At 39.7% G+C, this 19,022-nt stretch overlaps 1 protein-coding gene across 2 annotated transcripts in view; it reads right to left on the reverse strand.

The window, feature by feature from the left end:
* Positions 1 to 978: 978 nt before the first annotated feature.
* The window catches only part of LOC136875856 (uncharacterized), a 289,779-nt gene continuing 271,735 nt past the window's right edge, over positions 979 to 19,022 (reverse strand). For both annotated transcript variants that reach the window (XM_068228203.1, XM_068228204.1), the window contains exon 17: positions 979 to 2,874. In XM_068228203.1, coding sequence (XP_068084304.1) covers positions 2,648 to 2,874 — 227 coding nt within the window. In that variant the 3' untranslated portion in view covers positions 979 to 2,647. The remainder of the gene's footprint in view (positions 2,875 to 19,022) is intronic.

Consider the following 19,022-nt stretch of genomic DNA (forward strand, 5'->3'; position numbering starts at 1 on the left):
ATTACATATTTTTACATATTATGTGAATGTAACATTTTTGTACATATCTAGGTAAATATTTTAAAAAATTACAAATGTGTCCGTTTGTTTAATTTTCAGACTGCAGTATAGGCCTAGTAAAATAACTGGCAAATTTCATCACATGTACAATATATTACAATTGGTAAATGTTGGCTTTAAAATTCATTTAGATTTGGGATTTCCCACCCTTTGTCTGTGAAATACAGTAGGTCTGAGTGCCTCAACTGCATTCAACAGCAATAATCCTTTCTCAGAATCTGGAATGGCTAGGTGCCTTTCATTGGTCAAAGTTTCTAACAAAGTCCATGCAGTTTTTTTTTAAATTGGCTTTATGTCACACCGACACAGATAGGTCTTATGGCGATGATGGGCTAGGAAAGAGCTAGGAATGGGAAGAAACTGGACATATGACCATTGTATGGTAACACTGTGCAAATTGGTGTGAAAATGGGAAACCACAGAAAACCATCTTCAGGGCTGCCGACGGTGGGGCTCGAACTCACTAACTCTCGGATGCAAGCTCATAGCTGCACGCCCCTAACTGCATAGCCAGCTCGCCCGGTACCGTGCAGTCTCGAAATGAAATCTAGGTTATTCAAACTCTCTATCTGTTTATAAGATCATCAGTGGTGAACACGAAAAGCCCTCAGAAGATATTTCACCCAGCTAGTTTTATCTCTTAAAATATCCATGTGTGATTTCCTGTGATGTTGAACTGTCCTCAGCCTACAAGAGAATTTTATCAGATCAGCACCAACACATCACAATTGAAAATATGGAGAAGTACTTGGTGACTCACTGCACATCACGATAAAGAAACATTACCGTACTATTTGTTACAACAATCCATTGTGTAATATACTCCATGATTTACAGTGCATAACAATATTTTTTAATATTTAAAGTATTTTTGATTATACCTTTAATTTGATTATTTAATACTGTCAAAATTAGAAAGTAGTACTCTGCATAAATTATCTAAAGCTACAAGGATGACTTCTGTCATAAAGTATAGAGATATTAAAAACATTTTTGTTGTCTCATATAATAACCGTAAGTTATAATAAAAGGAATATACAGTATGAATATTTTTGAAAATTTAGTGCTTCAATATTCTTATCTACCATCAAATCCTTGCTACAAGGAGAAATACCAGCTAGAGGAAATCAATATAGTGGGTCTGATGACTGGAGCAAGGGGAATCATTCCTGTTTTTGCCGCCAATTTTTAGAAACAGACGTCTCTGCCATCATAGTCTTAAGGGGTTCATTAATAATTCTAAGAAATCATTCTTACAATTAAGTTACCATCTAAATTCCTCAAGTATATCTATTTCTTCTGAAATTGAATGTAAAAGTATACTTTGTTGCAAGGCAGCCTCTGCATGAGAGGAAGTATTTCATAAAATAAATATGAATATTACATATTTCAGTGATATTTACTACATGTTTATGTACTTTGATATTACATACAAATCCGGGCTCTTAGTGATGGGGTAAGAACAGTATGTGTGCATACATCAAACTGGCCATTCCCTGGGGTTGCAGTGCCAAAGAATGTCATCTGTGGGGAAATAGTACCCTTCCATACAGAACCATTGCGAGACGGGCAGCAGCATTTCAGCACGGATGTGAAACAAGCAGTGACGCGCAGCAGCCTGGAAGACCTGTTAGTATCCAGACTGATGTATCACGTTCAGCATTTAACCAGTGCACGAATGTGGACAGAAGATGGATACTACTTGATTTTCAAGCTCAAACAATGTCCTACTCCATGACAACGCCAGACTGCATGCAGCAGAAGCTGTACGGAGGCAACTTCAGTTCTGTTCAGTATTGGAACAACTCACCAGACTATGTGATTTTGACCTCATCCCCAAAGTGAAAGGATATTGCGCGGGAGATGGTATGGGACATGAAAAAACATTGCCAATGTTGTGAAACATGAGTGAGGCAACTGGTAACCAATATCTCCTGCATTGTTGGCAACATGTAGGGGACTAATATAAAGGTTTGCTGTAAAGGTTACTCTACTCTCTAAAAAAAAACATTATGCAGTATTAGGATTTCATGGATGACAGTTTACATCCTACACCTGGTAAACCTACTCGGAATTATTCATACATTCCACAGCACCTAATGCTCCTCACTCCCATCTGTATCTGTATTTCCATTTGCTTGGTAGAACCTGCATTTATATGAAAAAGGAATAGTTACCATGACTTTTGCCCCAACCTGCATATGAAATTTCATTTAAACTGCTTCAACTGTTTTCCCATAAAGAGGTCATCAGCCCAGAGGCTGGTTGGATCCTCAAATAGCACCACCAAAGGCTGTGCACAAACCACAAGAACCAATGGTAGCACCAAAATGAGGCATACTAGGCAAGATGAGGAGTGAGGTAGTTTGCCATTGCTTTTTTTTTTTTTCCCAATTCGAGGTAATACACAGAGAAAATTTTTTTTTTTTAAATTATTATTATTGGTGCCAGTCATCATAAAATCTAATAGAAAATGCTTACATAAACTTATTTACAGTCAAAATAACCAACAGATAGAAAGATACTCAATTTTATTGACACAGGTAAGTTACTGCCATACTCCTCACCAAATAAATGTCAGCAAGAATCAGAGTATTTCCTTCTTACTTCGGAAATAAACTTTTGCTCTAAGTGTAGAGCGAAGAACTGGCATCTGTTTATCCCCATCCTGCGATTCAAAATCAAGAGCTACTCTGCGAGATGTCCGAGTCAGAATTTTTACCAAGTCGAGTGATTCATAACTTTTTGAAAGTTCGTCAGCAAGACTCTGAATGAAGCATGTGCCAGTCTCAGGATTCCTATAAGAAACAAAATCTGAAACAGAAACAGAATGAAACAAAGGTGAAGGTTTTGTTCAATCACAGAATTTAGCAATGATTTATATTTCATAATATTATTGCACTTGGAAAACATAACTGTGTGTCTTTTAAAACTGATGGTAGGAATGAGGTAGGGGAGTTTGCCCCCCACACCTCCTCTGCCACCCGTAATAAACTCAAAGAATTTAAACAGCATATAGGAGTTTATGAAAATTCAACCCATTAAATCAAAACTATTATATCAAGAATTAGGAAAATAAAACAGTTTAATTTAAAATATAAAACTGTACTCTATGATGATAACAAATTTACTGAAAAAATAATTTAAAATGTTGATTTTGGTAAGATCTGCATGATTTTCATTAAAAAAATAGAATCATTCAATTATTTATATTCCATATTACATTATTCTTGTCTAAAATGTTTTGCATGGGCCTCTTATTAGCATCATATAAATACAAAAACTGAAAACAAAACATATTTTCTTAATTTTACAAGGGGCATACTATACTGTTTTACACTTTATTTTTTGTATGTCCAGGTATGGTTCACATTTCACTTTTGAAGGTGGTAACATGTAACTAGCATCTTGTTCCACTGTTTGGTAGCAGCACACGCATGGGAGCAAACAAATGCACTCGTCATAGCCATTTCATAACAACACTGTCAGCATAGGAGCAGACAACATTGAAAGCAACCATCAGGGACAGCGCTATATGACTTGGTTCCTATGGAAAGAAGGCGTGACATTCATCGGTGCTTGGTAGCAGCCTGTGGAGAACATGAACTGTCACGGAAAACAGTTTACAACTGGGTGGAAAGCTGGAAAACAGGGTGCACATCGGTGGACAAGGGAACTAGTTCTGGAAGGAATGTGACAGTGTCAACACCAGCCAACATTGCCCGGGTCGAACAGGCCATCCAAGGAAACAAATGCATCACATTTACAGAAATGGAGGCAGCAATAGGAATTAGCCAAAACACCCTGCAGCGGATCATGCACGGCCACTTACAATTGGGAAAGATGTCATCCATGTGAGTGCCTAGACTCTTGTCTGCAAACGAAAAGCAGAGGCATGTGGACATGTGCAGAGAACTTTTGCAACTCCATGATCAAGATCCACCTAATTTCATGGCTAGGCTTGTGACTGGTAATGAGACATGGCTCCATTATCATGAGCCACAAACGAAACAATAAATGCAATAGAAGCATAAGGGCAGTCCACCGCCAAAGAAATGTAGAACAGTGCCATCAGTTGGCAAGCAAATGGCGACAGTATTCTGGGACACAAAGGGCATCATCCTCATTGACTGTCTGGAATTTGGGGCCACGATTAAGAGTGCTGCATTTTTTGGCAACCCTTAAGTGCTTATGTCGTGCCATTCAAACTAAGCTGCCAGGAAAATGGGCTAAAGGTGTGCTTCTGTAACATGACAATGCCCGGCCCCACATTAGCCGAGAGACCACCGCTGCCACTGATCTAATGGTATTCATGGTGCTGCCACACCCAGCATACTGTCCCGAGTTGGCACCAAGTGATTATCACCTGTTCGGAAGATGAAGAAACCTCTGCGTGGTCACCGTTTCACAGATTTTGCAGAACTGGACACAGCTGTCAAGGCATGGGTACGCAGCACTCTGAAAGAATGGTTTCAGGAAGGTCTGGAGAGACTGACACATCGATGGCAAAAGTGCATACAGTTACAAGGAGATTATGCTGAGAAGGTGGACGTAACAACTGATGTGTAATGTACTTCATTTGGGTAGAAAAAAATAAAATATAAAACAATATAGTATGCGCTTTGTATAATCCTCGAAATATGTATACACTATATTTGAATGGTTATAAGTCTAGAAACTCGATAAATTTTGCCTTCAGTTTTTGGCACATTTGTTACCAGTCCATGTGCATCATGTTTCAGCTATACTTAAGAGATGGTTCTATTTTCATGGCCTTTTTCTCAATTATCTGGGATCATCACTAATGTAAATTAATCCCTGTTTAACAGAGGGTGGATGCCTTTCCTGACACCAATCCTTAGAATAACTGAGTTTGTAACACCATTACCTGAGCTAGTTGATTAATAAAAGACCAATTCTCTTACTCAGAAGCACAAAAATGCTCACAAAAATAACCTCTATGTGGCACAGATTCAGAGCCAAAGAAAGTGGAGGAAAAACCAAAGAGATGTAGAGCATCTATTTCCAAGCATTCACATTTTAGTTGTTTTTTTTTGTTTCCCCATCTAAAGGGTCACTGATGCAGTAAATATACTGAAAAATGTAGCAAAGTTAGTTAGTCTAAAGCCATATTCAGAAATCATAAGTTTCACCATAGTATCGTTCTGATTTTGATTCTACTTCTTCACTGTACACATTTACTCAAAATATGATCTTGCGAGATATTTATTCTAACATTACAACACACCCGCAAGTTTTGTGAAAATGTATTTTAAACTACGGTATATGAATTGGTATTGTTACGGAACCACATTTATTCCATGGACTGCCGTGTCATATCTTACTGGCATATCTATGAACATTACAAGTGACACAATACTGTTTATCTTGTTTGTGTAATCTTTGGTTGTGGTGTAGATCATGGCGTACAATGTATCTCTTGGTCAGTGCAGTGAATTGTAAACTTGTTTTATGTAAATAAATTGGAGCATTTGTGTTAAATTGTGTTAACGTTACATTATAAGCACTTTTCTCAACATCTGGCGACCGTGACAGGACTAGTTTCCGCGTAAATATGGCAGAAATTACGAAATTGAAAAGTGAACGAACACAATTGCGCCGATTGTTTACACGTGCTGGCAATGACTTTGAACAGAAGTTAAATGCAGAACAACCCACAAGAGAAGAGGTCTCCGCAGGATTCAAGATCTTCGAGGACAAAGCTGAACGATTATTCGTGCTCGATGAAAAAATTCGTGATGTTTGGTACGCCGGAGAGCACGAAGAAGAAGAAGAAGAGATCGCTGCCGAATACGAAATCATGGAGGGATACCGCGAAAGGTGGTTAACCTTAAAGACCAGGTATGAGAATTTTTTGCATGATGGCACGCTCAGTGACAATGGGGCAAATAGTATTGCTAGTACTAGTTCTAGTAAATCCAGGAGTAAAAGAAATTTAAGATTGCCTAAATTAGAACTTAAACAGTTCGATGGAGATGTGCGTAACTGGATAGCCTTCTGGGGGCAGTTCAGAAAGATACATGAGGATGACGAAATCGAGGAAGAGGATAAATTCCAATACCTTTGCCAGGCTACTGTACCCGGGACGTCAGCTAGAGAGCTCGTGGAAAGTTTCCCACCCTCAGCTTCAAATTATCAGAAAGCTATAGAGCAATTAAAATCGAGGTTTGCAAGAGATGAACTTCTGATTGAGATTTACGTTCGTGAACTCTTGCAATTAGTACTTCAAAAGAGTAGCATGTTAAACGATATAAGTCTACGGAGTCTTTTTGATAAACTGGAGACCCAGTTAAGGGCACTAGAGTCACTAGGGGTTACTAGCGATAAATATGCGGCAATGCTCTACCCGCTTGTAGAATCAGCACTACCAGATGACATTTTGAAAGCATGGGAGCGGTCTCGTATGTCGCAGGCATGTAAGAAGGGTGACCAATCTAATTATCTCGAGACACTTTTGAGATTTTTGAGACAAGAGGTAGAAAGTGAAGAACGTCTCCTTCTGGCTCGTTCTAATTTCCTAGGTGGCTGTGGGAGTGCATCGCAAAACAACAAAGAAAAGCTACCGACAGCAGCAGTAATTTTCTCGAGTGAAGAGAAAAGGGGTGATAGGACATGTATTTGGTGCGATAAAGGGAACCACATGTCTCAGGACTGTTTTAAAGCTAGAGGTCTCACTACAGAGAAAAAACAAGAAGTTTTGAAAAAGAAAGGAGCATGTTTCCATTGCCTCAAGGTGGGCCATAGTGCAAAAAAGTGCAAAGTTGTGCTCAAGTGCTTGATTTGTTGCAAGGGGCATCACACTATTATGTGCAAGGGTTTAAAGGATATAATTCCAGTCGATAGCAGCAAGAAAAGTTCAGTTGAGAAAAGAAACGAACCAGGTAGAACAGAGAACTTACTGTCTCATCAAAAGGGTCAGACATTGTTGCAAACTTTGGTAGTTAAAGTGTCGGTGGACAAGGTTGTTAAGTTGGCAAGAGTGTTACTAGACTCGGGATCTCAAAGATCATACATCACGAAGGACAGTGTTCACAAGCTTGGGCTGAAGAAGATAGGGGAAGAGACGTTAATACATAATCTGTTTGGTGGAGTAGAGACAGGGCGAGAAGTGCATGGTATTTATGAAGTTACTCTTAGAAGTTTAGATGACAAATTTGAGTGCACCATTCCTATGTTGGACCAACAGAAAATTTGTGATTTTGTACCCCGGCTTGAGACACAGCGGTATTACCCAGTGCTTCGAAACCACAACATAATCTTATCAGATGTAGGCTATAATGTTCCTGAGGTAAAGATATTACTTGGGGCAGACGTAATGGGGCAACTGCTAACAGGCTGCAGATTAGTTTTAGATGACACGATGGTTGCTCTCGAAACTAAGCTGGGCTGGACGGTGATGGGGCAGCGTAGAATATTCAGCAACTGCAATACAGTAACTGACCTCTTTAGTATGGCAGGTTTTAATGTAGCTGATTTGTGGCGTCTGGAAGCCATAGGCATTAGCGACCCGGCAGATGTCAAAACCAAAGAAGTTCTAGAAGCAGAGACACTTGAATTCTTCGAGAAGACAGTGAAAGTTGACCAAGAAGGAAGATACGAGGTTTGCCTTCCCTGGAAAGAGGGACACCCGCAGCTGAGGGACAACTACGATCTAGCGGAGAAGAGATTGTTGAGTGTAAGCAAAAGACTAGAAACCATTGGCAAGTTGGAAGAGTATGATGAAATCTTTCGTGAATGGCTGCGGGAGGGCATAGTGGAAATGATACCCTCTGCCAGCAAGAATGATGGTCACTACCTCCCTCACCAGCCAGTAATAAAGGAATCTAGTATGACCACCAAAATTAGGCCTGTGTTCGATGCCTCAGCCCAAGATAAAAGAGGCAACTCACTTAACAGCTGTCTGGAAAAAGGGCCCAATTTGGTGGAATTAATACCCAAGCTGTTGATACAATTCAGAAAACATGCTATTGGAGTGACAGCTGATATCAGAAAGGCATTTTTACAAATCAAGCTAGCCCAAGGTGACAAGGATTTTTTAAGATTTCTTTGGTGGAAGGACTGTCGTAACAAAGAGGTGGCAATCCTCAGGCACTGCAGAGTTGTCTTTGGAGTGTCGTCTAGTCCATTTCTACTGGGTGCGACTATATCACATCACTTGAGACATGCGCCTGAGGAACTGAATAGTACTGCAGAGCGACTCAGAGACTCTTTCTACGTGGACAACTGTGTTACCAGTGTAGCCAATGAAGAACAGTTGCAGAAATTTGTGAGGGAAGCTACTGCACTGATGTCTACAGCACAGTTTGATCTTCGCGGATGGATCAGCAGCCCCGTTCATCAGGAAGACAGAGCTGCAATGCAAGATGGAGTTGTTCCAGTCCTGGGTCTCTTATGGGATGTCACTACAGATGAGCTTCTCTGTGATGTCAAAACCATTGCGATGACCACTTGTCGAGTTACCAAGAGGAATCTGTTGTCTGTGGCTCAGCGTGTTTTCGACCCAATTGGCTTCACATGTCCGTCTACCTTACTACCAAAGCTGATGCTGCAAGAAACATGGAAACACAAATTTCGATGGGATGAAGAGCTTCCGGATAGCATTACAAGTAAATTCAAGAACTGGGTGGAGCAGATGCAATGGTTAGCTAGATGTCGCCTTCCAAGGAGAATGGTACAAGTGGACTGGGGAGCGGAAGATATCAGTCTTCATGTATTTTGTGATGCGAGCAAACTTGCTTATGCAGCTTGTGTATTCTTAAGGGCAAGGAGAGGCGCAGAGGTATCGGTCCAGTTGGTCCAGGCTAAGGCGAGGATTGCTCCTGTCAAACATGTCACTATACCACGTTTGGAACTGTTGGCAGCAGTCATTGGTACCAGAATTTATACCCAAGTGAAAGAGGCATTGGGACTACAACGGTGCAGAACATTCTTTTGGAGCGACTCGTCAGTAGCCTTGACTTGGATAAAGCGGGCGGACAACTGGAGTACATTCGTGGGTAACCGTTGTCATGAAATACGACAGTACACCAATACTGAGGATTGGCGCCACCTACCGGGGACTCTGAACGCAGCAGATCTTCCATCAAGGGGATGCAGTCCAAAGGCACTCTTTGAGAGCAAATGGTGGGAAGGACCACGGTGGCTAAAGGATAATCCAGAGCAGTGGCCTTTTTATGAAATTGCCGCACCTGAAGACGAAGTCAATATTGAGAAACGGAAGACAGTTATATCGAGTGTGGCGTGTAGTTCACCTGACTTTTGCTCGCGTCTCTTGTATTTCTCAAGTTATGTCAAGATAGTCAGAATGATTGGTTGGATCATCAGATTCTTCCGCAACCTTACTAAGGCAAAACAAGCAAGAAGAGGTGAACTCACTGGTGAAGAAATGCAACAAGCCGAGAACACCTTGTTGAGAGTTGTGCAGCAGGAATGCTTTCGAGATCACGAGCAGGAACTTGAGAAGAAAGTCAGGGTATTCAAGGACGAAATGGGAGTTCTGAGGGTTGAAACAAAACTTACCTTTGGGGAAGAAAGTGAAGCATTCACGAAACCCGTCTTGTTGCCGTCAAACCATGCCATCGTGACCAGATTGGTTTGGGACGAACATCATCGGTCACAGCATGCAGGGCTACTGACGCTGTTAGCTAGACTCAGGGAAAGATTCTGGATTCTTGGAGTTAGGAAAGTGGCAGAAAGAGTTATTGCAAGATGTGTCAAATGTAAAAGGTACAAGGCTAGTCCTACAGCACCAGCTTTTGCTCCTTTGCCCAAGGATAGAGTGGGCTCAACAGCAGCTTTCGAGGTCTCGGGAGTGGATTATGCTGGACCGCTGTACCTAAAGTTTGGAGAAAAGGCGTGGGTTGTATTATTTACTTGTGCGGTGTATCGTGCGATACATCTGGAGCTGGTGCAGTCTTTGACAACTGATGCTTTCATTCTGGCGTTAAGAAGATTCATTGCCTGGCGTGGAAGAATTTCTGTGCTGTACTCAGACAACGGGACCAATTTCATAGGACTTAATAATGCCCTGAAAGCGTTGGATTGGGATGAGATTGTCACCCACTCGGCTGTGAGAAAGATTACTTGGAAATTTATCCCACCTACAGCAGCCTGGTGGGGAGGATGGTGGGAGAGACTAATCAGAACAGTGAAAGAACTACTGCGTCGAATCTTGGGACGAGCCTCTGTGTACTATGAAGAGTTATATACTGTGTTGTGTGATTGCGAGGCGACGATCAACTCTAGACCACTTACATACATTGCGGACCATTCGTCTGAACTAAAGCCTTTGACACCAGCAACATTTCTGCAGGGTATTGCTACAAATGAGACTCCAGATTTGGATGCAGTTGACAAGGTTGACTATGTTAAACGATGTAGGTACCTCCAGAAACTACGTGAGGACCTACGACAAAGATTCAGGAATGAATACTTGGCGCTCCTAGTTCACCACGGCCAGAGGAAGACCAACAGCATCAAGGTGGGAGATGTGGTATTGATAGGAGCAGATTCCACAAAACGTATCAACTGGCCCCTCGCGGTCGTCGTGGAAGTGTATCCAGGGAAGGATGAGGTAGCAAGAGTAGCCAAACTGAAGACATCTGAGGGAGAGCTGATCAGACCACTCCAGCGTCTCTATCCATTGGAGGTGCACACAACTCCAGAGGAGTGGAAGCAGCCTGAAACTGTGACTATCACTTCGCCTGAGACAAAGCCTCCACATGAAGAATTCAAATTGTCAAAAGGGGGGCGGAGAATTAAAGTGCCATCAAGACTTGATTTGTGAATACTCTTGATGTGACCTTGCTTTTGTGTTCATTTATTTATTGTGTTATGTGTTTTTGTTTCAGTTGTGGTACGGAGTATTTTGCAATTGAAAATAACAATTGCAAGGTGGGAGGATGTTACGGAACCACATTTATTCCATGGACTGCCGTGTCATATCTTACTGGCATATCTATGAACATTACAAGTGACACAATACTGTTTATCTTGTTTGTGTAATCTTTGGTTGTGGTGTAGATCATGGCGTACAATGTATCTCTTGGTCAGTGCAGTGAATTGTAAACTTGTTTTATGTAAATAAATTGGAGCATTTGTGTTAAATTGTGTTAACGTTACATTATAAGCACTTTTCTCAACAGGTATAATAAATGTTGTTATAATTTATACTGTATTTATTTGCATGAAGTGTTATACTGTAGTTTATTGGAGTGTAGGGATTATGTGCAATAAGATACATATTACATAAGTAGACATTAGGAAATTGTTAAATTTGCTCCATACTAATATTTTATACATTTATTTGTGCACAAAAGTGATGAAATATTAACCTTTTCTTACCAAAGTTTCTTCTATATGAACAGAAAGTATAATCTTTCCAATTTAAAAAGTGCATATTAGTGAATATATTCATACTTAAATCTCAAAATTTGTATGAACACATTATTGCTTACAATATTATGTTAAAAGATAATATTTGGTACCTACAAAAAAAAAGAGAGAAAACAAATTGTCCTCACCTACACATCAATTGATCAAATGATCGATCAATCAATCAATCAATCAATCAATCAATCAATCAATAATAATAACAATAATGGTGTGTAGCCTCCGGAGAGGCCTGGTGCAGGTCATTTTTATTTGACGTCCCGTAGGCGACCTGTGCGTCGTGATGAGGATGAAATGATTATGAAGATGGCACATACACCCAGTCCCCGTGCCATGAAAATTAACCAATTATGGTTTAAATTCTCGACCCTGCCAGGAATCGAACCCGGGACCCCTGTGACCAAAGACCAGCCCACGCTAACCATTTAGCCATGGAGCCGGACAATCAATCAATCAATCAATCAATCAATCATCTGCATTTAGGGCTGTCACCCAGATGGCAGATTCCCTATGAATTGTTTTACCTAGCAATTTCTTAAATGTTTTCAAAGAACTTCGAAATTTATTGAACATTTCCGTTGATAAATTATTCCAATCCCTTACTCCTAGTCCTATAAATGAATATTTGCTCCAATTTGTCCTCTTGATTTCCAACTTTATTTTCATATTAAACAGTAAACAGTAAAAGAAATGAAAATATAAACATCCTTGCACTGGAAACAGATTATGGTAGCTTAATACAAACAGAGGAAGGGATCAGGGATGAAATGAAGTACTTCAACATGCTGTTAAATGGAGATGGGGGCAACACCACCACCAATGATTGTAGTGTAGATGAAGCCAAAAGCAACAAATACTCATTAACATCGCTTGAGGTAGAAACAGCACTAAAGAGCATGCAAAATGGTAAGTCCCCAGGCTTTGATGATCTCAGCTCAGACATGATAAAGGCAGCTGGAATACCAGGCTTGAATTGGCTGTATAGAGTGTTATCAGTGATTTTGGAAAGTAACAAAATTCCAGAAGATTGGAGTAAAGGAGCATCCCGCTGTTCAAAAAGGGCAACTGACAGAAATGTGGAAATTACAGAGGCATCATGCTGTTGTCACACTCACTGAAGCTGCTGGAAAAGATCATAGAAACAAGACTTAGGAAGATAGTGGAACCTTTGCTTGAGGAAGAATAACAAGGGTTCAGGAAAGGTCAAAGTACTGTGGATCTTATCTTTGCAGTAAAGGTGCTGACAGAAAAGTACTGGGAATACGGAAGAAATCTTGTGACTGCATTTGTGAACATTGAAAAAGCATATAATAGTGTTCCTCGAAACAAGATATGGGAATGTCTGGAAGACCTAAAGGTGCCAAAGTACTTAACTGACAAAGTCAAGATGCTATACCAGAAGTGCTATAGCTGTGTCCAGATAGGCAACGGACGATCAAAATGGTTTGAAACAAAGAGAGGTGTCCAACAAAGAAGTGCTCTGTCACCACTCCTGTTCGTAATAGTAATGGACAAGGTCATCATATCTATCAAGAAAATGGACAGTGAACCAAACGCCCTGGTATTTGCTGATGATGTGCTTTTATGGGAAGAGACAGAAGCTGAAGTTCAGAAGAAACTTAATGAATGGAACAACACATTCAAAAATTTTGGACTGAAGATGAGCAAAACAAAGACAGTGGAAATGACCATCAACAGGGAAGGAACAAGCTCAAATATATTTCTATAAGGAGAAAAAATTGAATCAGCTTCCCACATCAAGTACCTCAGAAGCACAATATCGAAAGACAAAACTGTTAGGCAGGAAATACTCAGCAGGACACAGAAAGCATCAAACTTCTACAGTCAAGTCAGGAATCTCCTCTGGAACTGCAAAATACCACAGAAAGCAAAAACAATCATGTACCACACTTACTTCGCACCAATCCTCACGTATGGTTTAGAGACATGTACCCTACTAAACAAAGACTTCAGTAGAATCCAAGCAACTGAAATGAGATTCATTAGAACCATGAACCAAACAACCAGAAAGGACAAGATCAGAAATGAAGTGAATAAGAAAATAGCTGGTATTGAGATTCCTATTATCAGTGTCATAAAGAAACACAGACTTCAGTGGTATGGGCACATAATGAGAATGAACAGGGAAAGACCTGCCAGAAAATATTTCGACCTTAATCTCGTAGGAAGAAGACCACAGGGAAGACCAAGAAAATGTTGGATAGAGACTGTAAGATCAGATGTGGAGGAGAGAGGATACAAATGGGAGGATGTACTGGATCAGAAGATGTATGAAGACAGAAGGAGATGGCGAGCGCTTGTACACCACACCCGGGAAACTGGAGTTGGGAAATGATGATGATGATGATGATGATTTTCATATTATGATCTTTCCTACTTTTAAAAGCTCTGCTACAGCTTATTCATCTACTAATGTCATTCCATACCATCTCTCCACAGACAGCTCGGAACATACCACCACTTACTGTTGATATTACGCACTCCCGACCTGAGAGACCATTGGCTGCCACTGAATGATACAGTCCATTTGACCTCCTGAATTTAGAATATCTGCTATAACTTGCTGTAATCCTACAAGTTGAGCCTTACTGAAATAAGCTTTTCTAAACCTGAACTGTCTTCTATCAAACCAGTTAGTAATATTGCAAACGTGTCTAACATAATCACAAAGAATGCTTTCCCAGAGCTTATAAACAACACAGGTCAAGCTGACTGGCCTGTAATTATCCACTTTATGTTTATCACCCTTTCCCACACTGGGGCTAGCGAGAGAGATATGCCGGGCTGTATAGCTCAGATGGTTAAGGCACTGGCCTTCTGACCCCATCTTAGCAGATTCAATCCTGGTTCAGTCTGGAGGTATTTGAAGGTGCTCAGATACGTCAGCCTCATGTTGGGAGATATACTGGCATTAAAGTTAAAAATTAAATAATTGAAGTTCAACCTATTCAATACATAAAAGAAAGAAATGTAGTAATTACATTCTTATTTAATAGTAACTATAAATGGGACCGGTTTCGACCCTAGTCCAGGTCATCGTCAGCCGTAAAAACATGTAGAAATTGTGAGTCACTTAAAAGAAAATAGTACGTAATATTAAAAATGGTAGTATGGCACACGCAATGATAGGCGAAATCACACAAAGTTTATGAATATTGGAAAATGGCCAAATGGGTCAGTTTCACACTCTGTCAGGCACAAAGTCACAACACTATCAAATAATATATGAAGATCATAAATAACTTGAAGTCGCAGACGAATAGATTTGTAGAAGCAAACCGCCAGTTCCCGGTGATCAGCGCGGCACATTCAAGGTCATGCGCTGCGGTCTCGAACGCCAAATTAGAGAGGAGAATGTCTTGAAGGTCCAGTATTTGTCTCGGTTGCGGGAAGTTAAGTACGTATATAAAAATATACGACGCAAATCAGTATAATTGAATGAGTACTTGTGCTCCTGCTAAGTTATTGGAAAACAGTTGACTTGAAAAAACAATTGTAAAGAGAAAAAAATGTAGTAAAAAGCGCAATATTGGAAAACAAATGAAAACTTATATGCACAGTGCGCTATTTTTTAAATTGAAAAAATTATTAGGTCATGATTGAAGTAGTCGAAGTTGGCGCAAGACAAGAGTTAAAATTTGAAAGAGGAGAACCGAAGTGAAGGTCGATGTTTTTTTTTTTTTTTTTTTAATAGAGAAGGTAGAATAAATTAACAGAGGAAGAGTGATAGTGAAATAAGAGAAAGAATAAAAAAGATTGAAGTTAGATGGTATTGAGGAAGGATAAGATAGGGAAATGAAGGAGGGGTAGTTTAGGGTGGGTTAGGAGGGTGGGTTATTGGAAGTAGAAAATGTGGGTGGGAACTTTGTAAGGCATGGAAAATAGAATTGGGGTTTTGGAATTTGGAATTTTTTTGAGAAGAAGAATTAGGAAGTCAAAAAGGATATTGGGTTTTTCAGAAATGTCGTTTAAATTGAAATTAGGGTTGAAGTACTGGTCAAGGTGGATAAAGCAATTTTCAGTAATGTTTAAGAGGGGGCCTTTGTTAATGATTTTAAGTATATTCATGTCATTGTCAATACTGGTGAAACTATGCTTGGAGTCTTGTATGTGCTGTCCTATGGCAGAGAATCTGTTGTATTTAATGGCGTTGACATGTTCAGGGTACCTGATATTGAAGTTGCGGCCAGTTTGTCCGACGTAGGAGGAATTGCAGTTGTTGCATTTGAATCTGTATACACCAGATTTAGAAAAAGCATTAGACTTATTTAGAGATTTAGAGTTGTGTAAAATATCAAGATTTCTATTGTTAGTTCTAAAAGAAATTTTCATGTTATGTTTTTTAAAAATATTAGTTATTTTATAAGCATCCTGAGTGAAAGTGAAGGTGGAAAAAGCAGTTGGTTTTATTGTGTCTTTAGATAAAGTGGTTTTTGGACGGTGTTTGAATTTGTTGATGATGCGGTTAATGAAGGAGTTGTTAAAGCCATTAAATTTAGCAATGTTGCGGATGGTGTTTAATTCATTATTTAAATCTTTTTTGGACATAGGGGTGTTGAAGGCACGAAAAATTAAGCTGTTATAAGTAGCACGTTTATGAGCTTGGGGGTGCGAAGAATCTTGTCTTATTGTAGTTGCTGTTTGGGTTGGTTTTCTGAAAATTTTGTAAGATAAAGAAGAAGGATGTCTAGTAATAGTTAGGTCTAGAAAATTAAGAGTTTGGTTGTGTTCTGATTCGAGGGTGAATTTAATGTTAGAGTCTAAGTTGTTGAGATGAAGAAGTGTAGAGGCTGCGTTGGTTGATTCCTCATTTAATATTACTAATGTGTCATCGACATATCTCGCCCAAAAGAAGATGTTGGAGAAATTATTATTATTATTAATTTTTGTGTTTTCTAAGAAGTCGAGGTAAATTTCAGCAAGAATGCCAGAAGCTGGTGAGCCCATAGCCAAGCCATCTTGTTGATAAATGGTGTTGTCAAAGGTAAAATAATTATTGTTGAGAACTAATTTTAAAATAGACATGAAGTCTTGAATTTCAAGTTTACTTAGGTTACTTAATTTGTTTAGGTTGTTGTTTATAATGGGGAATAATTTTGAAATTGGAATACTAGGGTACATGTTCACAATGTCAAAAGAATGGAGAGAAAAATTTGGTTGGATTTCAAAATTCTTTAATTTGTTGATTAGATCAAAAGTGTTTTTGATAGATTTGTTGGATAAAAATCGATAATTTTTTAGTAAAAATGTTTGGATGAATTGAGAAGTGTTGTATAGGGGACTGGGTCTGTAATTGATTATTGGACGGATGGGAATGTTAGTTTTGTGAATACTGGCACGTAAAAGAACTCCTGTGGGACTAAATCCCAACACCTCGGAATCCCCAAAAACCGTAAATGTCATTAATGGGACGTAAAGCCAATAACATTATTATTACAGAGAGAGATAGAGATATTCAAGAAATGCAATTGGTATCACTGCTTCATGCATACAGTAATCAAATATTTCAGATATGGCACTACAGGGTCTCTCTTACAAACCCAGACCAAACTCAAGGTGTTTGTACTCTGCACTGCTGCAGCTGCCTCAGAAGATGCTGGAAGTGTCATCTTTCTTGGGTTACACAGGCATTGTATCTGGTAACCATATTCTGGCTGATGCAGGTGAGTTCTGCCGCTGTAATATTTCTGATTTCATTCAATTTTTCTTTCAGTTCCTCCAATGTGTGAGGATTTGTTCGTTCAATACACATTTTGTTTCAGTTTACCCCACAAGTAAAAATCACATACTGTTAGATCTGGAGAAAAGGGGGAAATAGACCAGCACTGATCACTCTGTCTGCAAACACTTCTGATTTTTCTTCTTGCATTAAATGATGGAAGAACGGCATCAAAATGTTATCTTGGTACCTCTCTGTATTTACTGTTGTCTCGAAAAGAAATAGGCCCAAATATTCATCTTGCACTAACAGCACACCAAACACCAATCTTCCTATAATAATGAGGGACTTCATAAACACCATTAGGATTTCCTGCACACCAATAGCGAGAGTTATGACTGTTCACACAACCATTAAGATGAAACCAGCACTTTTACATACAAAAATATGATGTTGCAATGATACCTGTCTCACTATGTTAACAGTTGAGATTCGAGACTAGTGACTCATGCTTGCCAGGTTGAACACGTGCAGGCTGCTTGCAATGTCAAGAACTATGTGCATGCCTCCCAGTAGCCCAGAATATGAACACCATAACCAGATCCCACACATTCCCAGCTATGTTAGTACCTATTCCTGCTTGCCTTACACTGTTGGTACCAGCATGGAAAATTATCACCTCCTCCTTACCTTCTATTTTCCTTTCATCTGTCTTAACCTAATTCCCAGATAACACTCTTCCCTCGTTCCCTTTCTTCAGCATACTTTCACCACATGCCTAACAATTGAATCACCCATGACCAGAACCTCAACCTGACCCTTCTTATTAGATCCCCTCCTCTCTGGATCTCTCTTAACTTGATGGCTCCTGGAGAACCTAATTCCTCCTCCCTTTTCACCTGCTCACTACCCTGTTCTACCTCCCTCTTTCTGTCATCTACTCTACATTTCCCATTCCTATTGCCTCACACCTCCTCTGTAACACTTACCTAATCTCCATCTTCCCTCTACTGATCTATCTGCAGTGATTCGTACCGTTCCTCACCAATATCTATTCCAGGTCCGCTCCCTGAGGAAACCCCTTAGTCCTCACTTTTCATTGCCTTCACCCATCTGTCTTTAACAGTTTCTCCCCTCTCTCCTGCCTACCTATCTGCTATATCCTGTACATTGGTTGAGGGAAACCTCTCTTCATTCTTGTCCTCCGTTACAAATCTGCTTATCTCCCTCAAACTTGCTATCTTTCCTCGTCTTTCTTAGTTCCCACTCACACCCACAGTCCTTACATCTTCCTCCCTCAGCCATTCTTTTATCTCTTCAAAGAAATGTGAAATAATAAGGAATTATCAAGAGAACTAAAATAGTGTATTCTATAAAGAAAAGTATACATGTCAGAGGAAGGAAATAATGTATACCACACACAGATTTCACAACACTAATGCAAACAAGAAACACCTTTATTCAGGAAATTGACCCTCGATGGGTTTGCCATAAGACACGATATTGTAAAATTTTATATCTTGGAATATAAATGGTTCCTTAAAAGAAGCAAGGAACCAAGCACAGCTGCCTTGGCAATCATGGATAGGTAGCTTTCCCTGAGGGTAAACCTCTTCCATAACTCAGCCATCATTCGCGGTATGGTACCTCTTGCACCCATTAACAATCCGTAAACGATGACGGAGTTTACATTATATTTCTCCATGATATAATTGGATATTGGAACATAGATTGCCTGCTGCTCAGAGTGCACATCGTGCAGCTGTTGTTCACCTGATTCTATATGTGCTGTTGGGTCCAATATTACAGAATGATATCTCTGTTTATTGATGGCTAGAATATCTACTCTTCTTGGCTTCCATTTTCAGCT

The sequence above is a fragment of the Anabrus simplex genome, chromosome 6, assembly GCF_040414725.1.
Source record: "Anabrus simplex isolate iqAnaSimp1 chromosome 6, ASM4041472v1, whole genome shotgun sequence".
In the NCBI taxonomy this organism is placed as follows: Eukaryota; Metazoa; Arthropoda; class Insecta; order Orthoptera; family Tettigoniidae; genus Anabrus; species Anabrus simplex.